The 15,847-nt window shown below is 41.4% G+C and overlaps 1 protein-coding gene across 2 annotated transcripts in view; it reads left to right on the top strand.

Annotated features, from left to right (window-relative positions):
• Positions 1-15,847, top strand: part of SFSWAP (splicing factor SWAP) — a 140,932-nt gene that overhangs the window by 19,859 nt on the left and 105,226 nt on the right. For both annotated transcript variants that reach the window (XM_073676097.1, XM_073676098.1), the window contains 4 exons: positions 869-945; positions 3,831-4,056; positions 6,706-6,842; positions 7,114-7,246. In XM_073676097.1, the coding sequence (XP_073532198.1) occupies positions 869-945; positions 3,831-4,056; positions 6,706-6,842; positions 7,114-7,246 (573 nt within the window). The remainder of the gene's footprint in view (positions 1-868; positions 946-3,830; positions 4,057-6,705; positions 6,843-7,113; positions 7,247-15,847) is intronic.

Here is a 15,847-nt window from a genome sequence, read left to right as displayed (position 1 = left end):
AGAAACTAGAGCGGCTGACTTAGGGTAGCGTGGGGATTTTGTTTTACTGTGTATTTAACTCACTTATTTTTTTGTTTTGTTGAGCACGTGACAGATCCTCTTTACTAGTCATTAAAATTTTAAATGGTTGCTTTTTCTGAGACTTTTTGAATATAGTGAAAGTTCTCCAAAGGTTCACCTCTTTGAAAAGACTGTCCAGTTATCAAGACCAGATAACCTGTTACAGATTTTCAGTTTCATCATATTTAGTGACGAGCGAGTGTGTATTGTTAACCCCTTTCGGCGAGCATGCTTGGGTGCTCGCCGAGTATTTGCGGCGTGCTCAGCATCTGTATTAGTTTCGCCGCGGCTGCATGTGTCACGGCTGTTACACAGCTGACACATGCAGGGATTGCCTGTCTGTTATCGTGTTCGCCGAAAGGGTTAACAATACACACTCTCTCATCACTAATCGTATTATATGTACAGGCCACATACTGTGGGAGAACCATTCATCAATACAGAGGACCGTTTTAAAGTGCAAACGTGGGTATTTCACTGGACATGTATGTATCGTATGGTCACACAAAGATTGGATTACTTTGATACACTGGACTGTGTTGGCATTGGAGTTTTGCAGAGATAATAAGGAGGGGGGATATTACTGATTCCCCAAGGAGACGGAGACTATTCATGTTTCTCAGTTTTAATTGTAATGAGACACAGTTGGTGCTAAGAAGTAAGTAAGGAAGGAGTTGTTGGGACTTTTGTGTATTACACAGCTTTCCCTAACAGAAGCGAGGTTAATATTATTATATGTCTGTATTGCAAGTATCTGTACATTTGTCATTTAGCTGTTTTGTTTTTTTTTTTTGTTTCCCCCTTTAAGACTCAAGTGATGTTGAAGATGGTGAAGAACCTTTTATTGCACCAGAAGGGTTAAATGTTCCCTCTGATGTTGAACTGGTAAGCATAAATTCAGAGCTTAGTTTGGGCTTTTTTAAAGCTGTCCTAACTAACTGTGACAGCAAATAGAGAATGTGTGTGTGTGAACATACATATCACTGTGGCTGTGTTCACATTAGCATTTCCATATATTCTGGTTCATCATTGTTACAAACATTTATTTTAATGTTAGAGTTATTCTGATATTATGAAATTGATAGTTAAACAGCAAGAAAATAAGCAAGGTTGTAGTTGACATGCTTTGTCTATCTGCTGGCATTCTCCTGCTGTGAGAGTTTTTACCTTGCGTAGTGTACAGCTTGTTGCTAAGGAGACCGACCACCAGAGCCTGGCTAATTATGTACAGTAGTTAAACACACTGCTCAAAAAAATAAAGGGAACACTTAAACAACAGAATATAACTCCAAGTAAATCAAACTTCTGTGAAATCAAACTGTCCACTTGGGAAGCAACACTGATTGACAATCAATTTCACATGCTGCTGTGCAAATGGAATAGACAATAGATGGAAATTATTGGCAATTATCAAGACACCCTCAATAAAGGAGTGGTTCTGCAGGTGGGGACCACAGACCACATCTCGGTACTAATGCTTTCTAGCTGATGTTTTGGTCACTTTTGAATGTTGTTTGTGCTTTCACACTCGTGGTAGCGTGAGATGGACTCTACAACCCACAGAAGTTGCTCAGGTAGTACAGCTCATCCAGGATGGCACATCAATGCGAGCTGTGGCAAGAAGGTTTGCTGTGTCTGTCAATGTAGTGTCCAGAGGCTGGAGGCGCTACCAGGAGACAGGCCAGTACACCAGGAGACATGGAGGGGGCCGTAGGAGGGCAACAACCTAGCTGCAGGACCGCTACCTCCGCCTTTGTGCAAGGAGGAGCACTGCCAGAGCCCTGCAAAATGACCTCCAGCAGGCCATAAATGTGGTATGAGGGCCCGACGTCCACAGATGGGGGTTGTGCTCACAGCCCAACACTGTGCAGGACGCTTGCCATTTGCCACAGAACACCAGGATTGGCAAAGTCGCCACTGGCGCCCTGTGCTCTTCACAGATGAAAGCAGGTTCACACTGAGCATATGTGATCGAGTCTGGAGACACTGTGGAGAGCGATCTGCTGCCTGCAACATCCTTCAGCATGACCGGTTTGGCAGTGGGTCAGTAATAGTGTGGGGTGGCATTTCCTTGGAGGGCCGCACAGCCCTCCATGTGCTCGCCAGAGGTAGCCTGACTGCCATTAGGTACCGAGATGAGATCCTCAGACCCCTTGTGATACCATATGCTGGTGCGGTTGGTCCTAGATTCCTCCTAATGCAGGACAATGCCAGACCTCATGTGGCTGGAGTGTGTCAGCAGTTCCTGCGAGATGAAGGCATTAAAGCTATGGACTGGCCCGTCCGTTCCCCAGACCTGAATCCGATGGAGCACATCTGGGACATCATGTCTCGCTCCATCCACCACAGACTGTCCTGGAGTTGGCGGATGCTTTAGTCCAGGTCTGGGAGGAGATCCCACAGGAGACCATCCGCAACCTCATCAGGAGCATGCCCAGGCGTTGTAGGGAGGTCATACAGGCACGTGGAGGCCACACACAATACTGAGCCTCATTTTGACTTGTTTTAAGGACATTACATCAAAGTTGGATCAGCCTGTAGTGTGTTTTTCCACTTTAATTTTGGGGGTGACTCCAAATCCAGGCCTTCATTGGTTAATACATTTGATTTCCATTGATGATTTTTGTGTGATTTTGTTGTCAGCACATTCAACTTTGTACAGAACAAAGTATTCAATGAGAATATTTCATTCATTCAGATCTAGGATGTGTTATTTGAGTGTTCCCTTTATTTTTTTGAGCATTGTACTCAGTTGGGGAGTTAAATTGTGAGATACCGGTCACCTATCAAGTCCATTAAAGGGAATCTGTCACCCCCTGGGAATTATCAGACCTCCATACCTACCTCTATGGCCCATATTAGAGGTCTGCTTGCTTTGAAATATCTTTTCATAAAATCCGTTTTCTTATGCTTTGCGACCGGAGGACGCCAAGAAATTCCTGCCTACCTACTTAATTGAAATATTCTCCACCCCCCCCTGCACATCACAGGGCCCTGTGACCTGCAGTCTATGGCTGCACATCCCACGCATACGCAATGTGCCTCTTAACGTGAGACGCGTTTTTTTTTTTTTTCCCTCCCTGCCCTATTTTACACTGCTGGGCTCTAGTGCACAGGCTCCGGGGAGTCACTGACTTCCGCTCCAGTGACTTCCGGCGTGCTCAACAATAAGGTGCTCTCCTCACTTCCTATCAGGATAGCACTTTTCAAATTCAGACTTGGGAAGTAAACACAATAAATGCATAACAGAGTAACACAATTCAACACATACCAAGAGGAGTGAGGGCCCTGCTCGTGAGCTTACAATCAGAGACCTGTTGAGCATAACCCTTTTAATGTCTTCTTAAGCTTCTTTGTGTTTTTTGCCGTTTTTTGGCTTCATTTAGCCTCCGTTATATCCAGTTTTCATGTTGGCAAAGTCTGTTACACTGTTCTGTGTAGCTGAGGAAAAATATGGCAAAGTCTGTTCTGATCCACTGGAAACTGAAACCATGACGCTGATGTAAATGATTTTTCAGTATCTTGTCTGGTCCGTAAAACATCTGGCAATCCTAGTCACCCTTAGTGGTCCTTTGACTGATGGTTGGTGGGGCCAAATAGTTCCGACTTGTTAGGTGTCAACTTAGGATCTGCGCAGCAACTTGGAAATGGCAATGCATTTATAAACATATTTCCTGAAATTTAAGTTAGTTACAATAAATTTGTAAAATAATTTTCTTGGATGTGACTTAAGAAATAACATGATTTTCCTTTTCTCCCTTTTTTACCAGCCGCCCACTGCAAAAATGCATGCCATTATAGAACGTACAGCAAATTTTGTCTGCAAGCAGGGTGCTCAGTTTGAGATCATGTTAAAAGCCAAGCAAGCTCGAAACTCACAGTTTGACTTTCTACGTTTTGATCACTACCTCAACCCTTATTACAAGCACATCCAGAAAGCCATGAAAGAAGGACGCTATACCTCACTCACAGAAAAACAGAACGAAGAGAAAAAAAGTACGCACTATTTTTACTTTTGTTCCATCTTCTGACTCCTTACTACTTTTTTAACTTCATGTTTTGCTCCTGAACTTTTTAGAAACCTCCTGTATTGATGTAGGGTAAAACCATGTTTGTCTAGGTCTTCCATCTACATAGATGGGATTATTAGAGGGGAAGGGAGAATGAAATAGCCACATCAATGATTTCACTTAATGCTTCAGAGAGGACCTTTCAGCAAATTTTCATGTTGAACTGGACACACAATGTAATAATGGCTGCAGAGAGGAATATTTTTTTATTATTTTTTTTTTAATTTCGCATCTCCATTGCGGAGATATTAATAATCAATGTATTGGCACATAATGAGTCAAATTTTTTTTTGACTCATTATGTGCCAATATTTTGATTGCTAATATCTCTGCAATGGAGAAATGAAATTTTAAAAAAAAATCCTCTCTGCAGCCATTATTACATGAACATTTGCTGAATGGTCCTCTTTAACCTTTGCAATGCCAGGGGTTTTGGGCCAATTTGGAAATATGCAAATAAAACCTGAATTATGACATAAAAAAAAAAAACATAAATCAAAATCATATCCCCCCCCCCCCCCCCCCCCACACCATATTGCTAATATGTTTTGAAAATTGACATTTGCCAGATTGTATAAATGCCTCCTGGTAATCCTGGGTGTCTTCATACAATTTTTCTTCAAAGCATAACTTTTTCTGCATATGTGCAAAAAAAAGCCTTAGATGCACAACACCTCCTAAAAACGAAGGTTTAAGATGTGCAGGGTTTATACTATAATTTATACCATTGTGTACATGCAATTTGCTCACAAAATTATCTCTTTGTATCGTGTTAGCCAGTGGATAGAAAAATATTAAGATTTGAGAGTCCTCAGTGGTTGATGCCATTTAATGGTTAACTGAAAAGATGGTAACAAATAGCAAGCTTTTGAGACTACTCAGGTCTCTTCATCAGGCATAGATTCTATGCCTGATGAAGAGACTGGAGTAGTCTCAAAAGCTTGCTATGTTTCCTTTTAATGGCTAACTAAAAAGATGATATCAATCACTGAGGACTCTAATCTTGATCATTTTGTGAAATATTAACATTTCAAAGAAACTAAATCTCTGCAAAACAGACATAGCTGAACATGAGTCGATCTATGGTCGGATCTAGGCTGGTTGCACACATCCGTGAAATGTGGACCATGCTCTGAACGGATAACCAGGCCTGACTTCCGGTCTTCAGACCTAGGCTGGCCTTCTAGACATATATAAAGCTGGTAGATCAGGTTGGGATATGCAGCGATTGGGCCAGGTCTTCCTTTCCAAGTATGGTCTGTGTTTCATGGTTGTGTGAAACTGGCTTAAGGCACAATGTGTCACTAAATACAGAGCTGCTGAAATATCATTAGCAAAAATTCACTTCCCTGGGTGGCTTGTAAAGGCTACATGGGTCAGATAACGGTAAGGCTGTGTTCACACGATGCGTATTTCATGCGTTTCCGCGGCGTTTTTGCAGTTGCGTAAACGCCGCGGAAACGCATGAAAAACGCATGGTAGAAGGGCAGCAATGTTCCCCAATGGAAATCCGCATGTGCTGTGCCCATGATGCGGATTTTTCCGCAGCGTTAACGCTGCGGTCAAAAATCCGCAGCATGTCAATTAATTTTGCGGAAACGCGGCGATTTCGCCGCCATTGACTTGCATTAGAACGCGCCAATTCCGCAAGACTGCATCTGTACTTGCGTAATTGGTGCGTTCTAATGTGCGGATGGTACCCGGGTGTGGAGGAGAGGAGAGTCTCATCCACACCCAGGTACCATTAAAAAAAGCTGTAAAAAGAAGAATAAAATAAAAAATAATGTATTCTTACCTTCTGTCGGCCCGCGCAGCGCTCCCGCTTGGTTCCCGGCACTTGCAGTGAGTTGTAGGACCTGCAGTGACGTCAGAGTCATGTGACGGGTCACGTGACGCTGACGTCGGCAGGTCTTTCAATTCAAAGTTGCCGGCAGCCGGGAGAACTGAGTGAGCAGGACAGCGCGGGCCATCGGAGGTAAGTATATACACTCTCTCGGTTCACACTGTATAAATCCATGCTGTTTGCATGGATTTATATAGTGTGACCTAGTTATCAAGCACTTTCCAGGTGATGCTAACATCGCCTGGAAAGCGCTTGTCAATCTGCATGCGGAAACGCATGTGAATCTGCATGTGGATCCGCATGTATTCTGCAGGAAAAACGCATGCACAATCTGCATGCGTTTTTTCTGCCAGGGAGATGCAGAAATGATGCAGAAATTTTCTGCTTCATTTCTGCATCGTGTGCACATACCCTAAGACTGTTCTTCCTGGTTGGTCGGTAGACCAGGGAATACAACTTCTCATCCTGCATGGAGTATTGCAGCTAGAGATTTGATCTTCATATGATTTCAAATCGTCTGTGCCTTCCTGGCAGTGAAACAGTAAAGAAAATAAAATCCCCAGCATCATTACATTCTCTTACAGGGATACTACAATAGCAATGTAGAACAACCATACTGCAGAACTTCAGCTGTAGACTGAATTTCAAGTCACCCTATAATTCTCTAACTAGTTTATCTATAAAAGTGTTATAGGTTTTGTGTGTAACAGCAATTTTGTTACATTTTTCTAGAATCTGTAGCCAACACGGACAAACACAGTGACAATGAGGACGACGACGACGATGATGATGATGATGAAGGCGGTGATTACCTGCATCCAAGTCTATTTGCTTCGAAGCGTTGTAGTAGACTAGAAGAAATTACTAAGGTACTAAAATATTAGTGATGTCAAATTCCAGTCAATTCTTGAGCTGTATTTTCCGTAAATGCTCATGATTTTGGTGCGTTTTTAGTTTTCTTTTTCTCTCTCGTTCTCTTTTTAGTCCTCAGTCATCTACTTGTGCAATGAATGGTTCGAAGACTGTGATTTTAACGTTTGTTTCCATTTTCCTCTGCTTTATTCCTGTATTGCAGCTGTATGTGTTAGAAGTTGTTCTTTTGTGAATTGTAAATTTCTGAACACTTCTTATATTTTGTAGCCTTTAAAGGTGATCGATCCTGACCACCCACTTGCAGCTCTTGTCAGGAAGGCACAGAATGAGAAGATGGCCTCCCAGCTGGCTGTTAATGTTGCACCTGCTCCCACCACGGAGACAGAAAGCACAGCCAACAGTAAGTGAGATATTTAGTCTATATCCAGTCCTTGGAGACGGTTTCTTGAAAGCTGCTCTTTGTGTGAAAATGTCTCTCTTGTCTTATTTGTTTTGTATCAGAGTTATTTTTAATTTGTTTGCAACCTTATTCAAGCTAAAGATTCATGATGCTGTTAGGGTAGATAAATCCTAGCATTTTATAAGAGTTAAGTAACTCGTGAACCTCTCAAAATTATAATCCACAAGGGATTATACTGGCAATAAGATTCATTGCTCAATGTATTTGTAGTGAAAGCAGGTTTGTCCATAAATTTAGGCCATCTTCACTACTATTCGTTTTATTTTTCTTTAATATTTTTCATTTGTTTATCAGTTTTAGTAAAATGCTGTTAGTCACCAGTTGCCATGTGCCCTTCACCCAACTGCAACCTCTTAGCGTAAAATGACATACATGTACATCAGCTCTGGGGCACAGTGTGTGGAGGGGTTTGCAGGAGCTGAGCTCTCTCCATATGTGGGTGATGCCAGCATCTGTCTCTATATGCAGCAAGTGGAGCTGAACTCTGATTGCTGCTGTTAACCAATTAGATGCTGCTTTGAATCTGACAGCAGTATTTAAATGTTTGCCGTGCACTGTCTTCCATCAGCCTTTCCCAACCACTGAAATGTGAACAAGGGACCAGCAATATGTTAGCCTAGCAGTCAGGCCCTACCTTCCATCTAGGTACTCAAATGAAGCTCCGCAACAGGCTGAGCTTTATAGGAGACAGCGATTTTTGCTATATACCGTGCTATTGCAACATTTAGTATAAGCAGTCAGTCCACTAAAGGGACAAAAAAAAAAATAGTTTGGTCTATCAAAATATAAAATTAACTCATAAACTCAGTAAAAATAAATAAAATAAAAAATGGCATTATTGTTTTTCGGTCACCATAGCCCCCTAAAATGATACAATGTTTTGATGAATTACAATTGTATGTAACCCAAATTAAGTATCAAAACCGTCAGTTCACCACCCAAAATAAAACAAGACTTCTCACATCTGTTGTCTGATGAATAAAAATGCTACGGGTCTAAGAAAAGGGCAACAAAAATCTAAATTCAGATTTTTTTTAATTTCTGATTTTTTTCTTACCACGTAAACTTAAATATAAGCGAGTTTAGTCTTGCCATAATGGTCAGGTTTCATATAATGAATACCATAAAAACAAAAACCAATGGCGGAATTCTGTTTTCTCACCATTCTCATCCCGAATTTTAAATTCCCCTACAACACTGTGTAGCCCATTTAAAATGCATTTTGGGGCTGCTGAACTCCTTTAAGTACAGTGTACAGTAAAATGGATGGTGTCTTTCAAAACTACAACAACTCATTTGAAAAAAAGATGCCCTCATATGGTTATATCGACAGAAAAATTAAAGTTATCGCTCTTGGAAGAAGGGGGAGGTAAAAAGGTAAACTTAATGCAGTTTGGCTGCGGAGGCAAGGGGTTAAATAGCCGTAGTGTCTAAACAGTGATCAGTAGAAGTGATCAAAAAGATTTGCAGGACTTTGGTCCAGCTGCTTAGTTGGTAGTCTGTGGCTGCCAGACTAGAGCCCTGCGAACCTCCTCCTCCTGACATCTAATGGCACCTCTTCTGATTAGTAGGCCTGGCATGTTGTCATGTTTATGTCACATTGCAATAAGATGGCGCTATGTAAGCAAAGCGTAATAAATTAATAATTAATGTTGACTTCAAGCCAAGCCTACTAATCAAAAGGTGGGGATGCAGGTAGGAGGTGGTTTGTAGGCTCTAGTCTGGCGGCCACGGACTACCCACACGACCGCTGAGATGGAAAGATGCACAGCGTCTTGTCACGTTTGTTAGTCAACCTGTTCGAGTCTTTTCTCAGGTCCTTTTGGTCCGAAGTCTTCAGCACTATATTTTGATACTGCTTTAAGTCTCCTTCAGTCTAGCATGAGCATAGCGGTCTTCAGGTGTCCAAGACAGCAGGAGACCTCGGGGGTAATGACAGAAGTCTTCTATTACCGCTGCGGCATTCTTTCTGCCTCCTTTGTGCTCAATGAGTGCGATGTAGAAAATAGAAGTATCAGCAGTGCTAATTCTCGTATTGGACCCAGCGATCATATGATTGCTAGGTGTTTGGACATGCTAGAGCTGCTGGGTCTTGAGGCACAGATGGGGGGTATTTTTCATGTAACTGGGGTTACAGTAAAACAAACTGAGCAGTAAAATCCCCAACAATTTAATGTCCCCCACAGGTGGTTTTTCTTTCAACTTATTGTAGACAATTTTTATATATGTGCATATAAAACCTGAACATGAATGAATAAAAATGTAATGGAGAGAAAAAGCCTCCTCATTAGTATAGAACACGTTAAGCGTTCAGAACTGTAATAACCTAAACAATTCCTCAGTGTGACATCTGAACAAAGTAACAATATCTGAAAATCTTTTTTTTTTTCTTTATTGGCCTCACAATTTTTTTAATATAAATTGCACACTTTACAATAACCCCTTATCCCCAACCACCTTCTAAAAAAAAAAAAATTCTTGTGAATATACCTTGAAAGGAAACCTGTCATCAAGATTTAGCCCAATAAACTAAAGGCATGGCTATAATGGTGCTATGATGCTGATGATTAATGTGGTACCTGATGTGAAGGGATCCACTGGTTGTTTAAGGTCATGGCCCCACTATCAGTATTTGGTCAGTATTCAGTCAGTATTTTTTCTCAGGAGTGGGAGCCAAAACCAGGAGAGGAACAATCAGAGAAAAGGTATAATAGAAACAAGTCACCAATTCTGCATTTATCACCCCCTCCTGAGAAAAAAATACTGACCGAATACTGAGAGTGGGGACGTGGCCTCATACTCGCCTCATGAAGTTTTCAGAAGAATGACAATGACGTCTTGTGTGCTTCGGGATGGGGGCGGGTGGCAGGGTCCTCTTCTCAAACCCCCTCCCACACCAGTCTCCTCTGTTTCTTCCGTATTCAGTGACCTGCCTCATTTTTAAATTTCAGCTCCACCTCCATCATTGTGTGGGTGGTGCGTGCGCAGTGGGAGCCGGCGTCCTGTGTGCAGGACTACAATAAAATGGCGTGGGAGGTGGCGCATGCGCAGATGGAGATTTCGGCGCTGAACTGAGCCAAGATCTCGATCTGCGCACGCGCCGCCTCCGACGCCATTTTATTGAAGTACTGCACACAGGACGCCGGCTCCCACTGCGCACGCACCACCCACAGAATAATGGCGGCGCTGAATTTAAAAATGAGGCAGGTCACTGAATAATCAATGACCTACAGGAGACTAGAGGGGGAGTGTAGAACGAGAAGAAGACCCTGCCCCCCCACGTCACGCCCCTACTCTCTGTCCCAAAGCACACGAGATGTCATTTTCTGAAAACCTCCATAAGGGGAGTATTAACCACTGAGTGGATCCCATCACATCGGGTATCATAGCGGCATCACAGCGCTATTATAGCCATACCTTTAGTTTATAGGGCTAAATCCTGATGAAGGATTTCCTTTAAACGCCTACGGACGTCAAGTGAAAAAAACAATCCCCTTTCAGTGACTTTAAACACTGATCTTAAATCCTAGATGCTTTATGCTAACATAAGTGCAATATATGTGCGTTATCTTTCGGCATTCATATTTATAAACGCTGCCTTTATGTATGGAGTGCAAGGGCGCATAGACTTTTTTTTTTTTTTCTGCTATAAATGTTCAATCCCATCTTTCAATGGGAACAAGGCTTCATTAATCTAAAATCATTTTCTCCACTTTTCTTTCCCTTGAATGATTTAGTAAATGTGAACGATTCTGAGAACTCTCATCACGTACCGTTTCTTAAGGTGTTCTAACAGTAGACTACTCTGGCCAGAAAATGACATTGGTTATTTTACCTCCGACAGACTTAATTTATTCCACTGTTTAAAAAAAAGAAAAGCTTTTCATTGTGTTTATGCCAGACATGAAGCGAAAACGAGAAGTGTGCAGAATCGGACATAATTGTGCGTTGAAATGGATGTTGTATCTTGGCGCTGGCCATAGACGGGAGATTTATCTGCAGAGTGCATGACCCTCCACAAATATCTGATTTAGTCGATATTATTACAAAGAATGCCATCAGAATATATATTAAGTGGGATTTCTGTGTTTTACATGTATCATTTAAACTTTTTTTTTTTTTTTTTCATATGGCATTATTAAGAAAGAGAAATCTTGCAATTTTCACAATGGCCACAGGCACTTTTTTTTTTTTTTTTTTTTTTTTTTAAGAAATTAACTTCCTGTCATTTCAGGGGAAAAAAAAAAATATATATATGTAAATATATATATTACAGACCAAAAGCTTGGACACACCTCATTTAAAGATTTTTCTGTATTTTCATGTCTTTGAAAATTGTACATTCACACTGAAGGCATCAAAACTATGAATTAACACATGTGGAATTATATACTTAACAAAAAAGTGTGAAACAACTGAAAATATGTCTTATATTCTAGATTCTTCAAAGTAGCCACCTTTTGCTTTGATGACTGCTTTGCACACTCTTAGCATTCTCTTGATGAGCTTCAAGAGGTAGTCACCGGAAATGGTTTTCACTTCACAGGTGTGCCCTGTCAGGTTTAATAAGTGGGATTTCTTGTGTTATTAATGGGGCTGGGACTATCAGTTGTGTTGTGCAGAAGTCTGGTGGATACACAGCTGATCGTACTACTGAATAGACTGTTAGAATTTGTATTATGGCAAGAAAAAAGCAGCTAAGTAAAGAAAAACGAGTGGCCATCATTACTTTAAGAAATGAAGGTCAGTCAGTCCGAAAAATTGTGAAAACTTTGAATGTGTCCCCAAGTGCAGTTGCAAAAAACATCAAGCGCTGCAAAGAAACTGGCTCACATGAGGACCGCCCCAGGAAAGGAAGACCAAGAGTCACCTCTGCTTCTGAGGATAAGTTTATCAGAGTCACCAGCCTCAGAAATCACAGGTTAACAGCAGCTCAGATTAGAGACCAGGTCAATGCCACACAGAGTTCTAGCAGCAGACACATCGCTACAACAACTGTTAAGAGGAGACTTTGTGCAGCAGGCCTTCATGGTAAAATAGCTGCTAGGAAACCACTGCTAAGGACAGGCAACAAGAAGAAGAGACTTGTTTGGGCTAAAGAACACAAGGAATGGACATTAGACCCGTGGAAATCTGTGCTTTGGTCTGATGAGTCCAAATCTGAGATCTTTAGTTCCAACCACCGTGTTTTTGTGCGACGCGGAAAAGGTGAACGGATGGAGTCTACCTGCCTGGTTCCCACCGTGAAGCATGGAGGAGGAGGTGTGATGGTGTGGGGGTGCTTTGCTGGTGACACTGTTGGGGATTTATTCAAAATTGAAGGCATCCTGAACCAGTATGGCTACCACAGCATCTTGCAGCGGCATGCTCTTCCATCCGGTTTGCGTTTAGTTGGACCATCATTTTATTTTTCAACAGGACAATGACCCCAAACACACCTCCAGGCTGTGTAAGGGCTATTTGACCAAGAAGGAGAGTGATGGGGTGCTATGCCAGATGACCTGGCCTCCACAGTCACCAGACCTGAACCCAATCGAGATGGTTTGGGGTGAGCTGGACCGCAGAGTGAAGGCAAAAGGGCCAACAAGTGCTAAGCATCTCTGGGAACTCCTTCAAGATTGTTGGAAGACCATTTCCGGTGACTACCTCTTGAAGCTCATCAAGAGAATGCCGAGAGTGTGCAAAGCAGTCATCAAAGCAAAAGGTGACTACTTAGAAGAACCTAGAATAGAAGACATATTTTCAGTTGTTTCACACTTTTTTTTGTTAAGTATATAATTTCACATGTGTTAATTTGTAGTTTTGATGCCTTCAGTGTGAATGTACAATTTTCATAGTCATGAAAATACAGAAAAATCTTTAAATGAGAAGGTGTGTCCAAACTTTTGGTCTGTACTGTATGTATGTGTATATATGTATGTATGTATGTATAGGCTAATCTGCCATCAGCCACGATGTATGCTTTTCTCCCCCCTTCTGTGGTTGAAGTGTGTAGTACAATCCATGCACTTTCATCCTTCAGAAAGTTCTGGTTACTGAGATGGTGACACCTACAGAGGACGTAAAGCCATGTAATTCTCAGGGGGGGTGGGTTGCCATCTGATGACATGACCTAACAAGAGAAATAGAACATATATGTTTTCAGATAAAGGAACAACTTTATAAGCGAATACTAGTCGAATTGTGTGTATACTACCCATGCACATACTGTCAGTATTCCCCTGTGTGTGCTATTGGAGAGCTTTGCATACTTGAGGTCCCATGTTGTCAATTCTCATTCTGCTTCTCTCAGTAGAAGAGTATTGGTGGACACGCAGGAGCTAGTCAGCGCATCACCCCAACCATACAGTGTCGATACATGCAGTCACATGACTACCCACTCGTACAGGGGAATTGCGACAGTGTGCACAATGCACACTGTCAATTCTGCAGGCTCATAAAATTGACTGCATTTTTTTTTTTCTTTTTTTTTTTTAATTAGATCGGACAATTTTTAAGTGAGGGAAATGCATAGCAGTTAATACTTCTTGTCCTTTTATTTGTGAATTTTCATTTTTAGTACCCTTTATCTACCACAGATCTCCATTGCTTTACCATTGCACTAGATAGGTGTTAATGATGTACTCTTTCAGGTATGCATAGAAGAAGCTCTCATGACAGAAAGTGACACATAATGTCTGACTGTCACAACATTTCAAGTGATTACCGTTCATAGTTTGCTGCTCAAAAATAGACCCAATGATGCAGCCGCGTTGTTTGATCTCCCTCTGCTTGCTGTCATAGCTTTTAGTCCTCTTTATGAGCAGGAGCCACTCAAGTCCCTTTTATTTGGCCGGTAATGTCACACTTGCAGTCTTCTGCTTCCGCCTAATAGTTTTTCACCAGGCGAACAAATAAATGGCCATTTCCCAGACATCTTATTTGTGTTTGTCGCATGCAGGCTGCTTTGACTCTGATTTTTATTATGCCACGGCACTGGAAGGAGTCGTACAGATGTCTGTCTGTAATGAATAGTACAGATTTAGTGGAATTTTACACCGCTACACGCCTAAAGTATACATCTGCATCAATGGTAATAGCTTTTTGTGTTCGACAATACCCTTTATCCAAATGAATATCTTGTAAATAGTCAGTGGCATTAACAGCTGTACCGAGATTGTTCTGAACGCCGGCTTTAAATGAAATGGAAAGAACTGATACATTCAGAGACAGAAAGATAAAAGCAGATTCGTGAGTAATAAGAATAATTCTTGAAATGCTGAGGACATACATAATGGGCCATGGCTTACAGAATAAGACGGCATGTAAATTCTCGTAAACTAGTCATAGTTTGACCTATTTGTGAGTCACGTTTATGAGTGCACATCATTTGTCACTGCTGTGATTCTGGCATCAGCCTGGATCCATGTGTTAATACTGATGTGACACCTAAAACCTACAAGAAAAAGACTTTAACGCGAGTTTAATATGCAAGAAGCTATTATTTAATTCAGACTTTTATTGTAAGTTTTAAAATTTGAGTTTTTTTTTTTGTCACTATATTTAAAAAATGTTCAAATATTACAATTTTCCCTCTGGCCACTAAGTCTAATACTAAACTCGCACTTCTTGCTATGTACAGATGATTTTTCAGAAGTCTCATTATTACAGGATTACATGGAAAGATGACACTTGCTATATACTGTGGAGAGTCTGTTGCTGCCATTTTCCATGGGAAGAACAGGATACGGATATGAAAAATAGCTGCCCTAGCCCATCCAGATATTAAGGCCAGCTTTAGATGTCCATTGATATGAATGGGTGCCCTGTTATGCTCCTGGTATAATCACTGTTTATGAAGGGACCCTGACGTGCTAGTATTTCTATTCAGTGAGTGGTGGTAATGTAGTACAACAGTGACGCTTGCTGTTTGCACATTTCGTGGTTTTTTTCTGGTACCGGCTTGCCTAACTTTTGACAAAGTATTGCACTATTGGGTATATCTGGTTACATGGTGTACAAAGGAATGATCTGCATGACAAAAATTTCTCCCTTAAAAGGGTAATTCCATCGTAGATATTTACGGTGTATACACAGGAGACCATAAATGTGTCAGTGATGCAGGTCTCACCCCTGTCTGGTAAGTAGGGCCCCATGTCGCTGTGAATTATTATGTGACCACCTATGTGTGGGCCCCCACTATTTGCTTCCATGGGAGTTCTGGAAATAACCCTTAACCCCCTCACCCCATCTAAGACGAAAATGAAAACAATCAGAAGGCAACAATGACCTCTGTGGTCCCTGCAGCTTTTCTACAACTATTTCAGGGAGATTTGCAGACTAGCGAACAGTTTGATCCCTTGTTGACGTCTATCATTTCTCGGTTCTTGTATAGACATCCAGATGTAGGTGCTAAACTCTAGGATTTCCATGTTAACTTTTTTCATACCAGTCAGCAGGCTGTGTCCTGATGACTTCCTAGAGACAGGCTATAAGAGTCGGCATCACAAATTTCTCCCTGCCTTCTTAACTCTGATATATATTTATATCCTTAAATTTGCT

Source organism: Phyllobates terribilis, unplaced genomic scaffold (assembly GCF_046119375.1).
Source record: "Phyllobates terribilis strain yellow unplaced genomic scaffold, ASM4611937v1 Scaffold_1__5_contigs__length_1240528914, whole genome shotgun sequence".
NCBI classification, from domain to species: Eukaryota; Metazoa; Chordata; class Amphibia; order Anura; family Dendrobatidae; genus Phyllobates; species Phyllobates terribilis.
The sequence above is the reverse complement of the archived record's forward strand: the minus strand, read 5'-3'. Positions and strand labels throughout refer to the sequence as shown.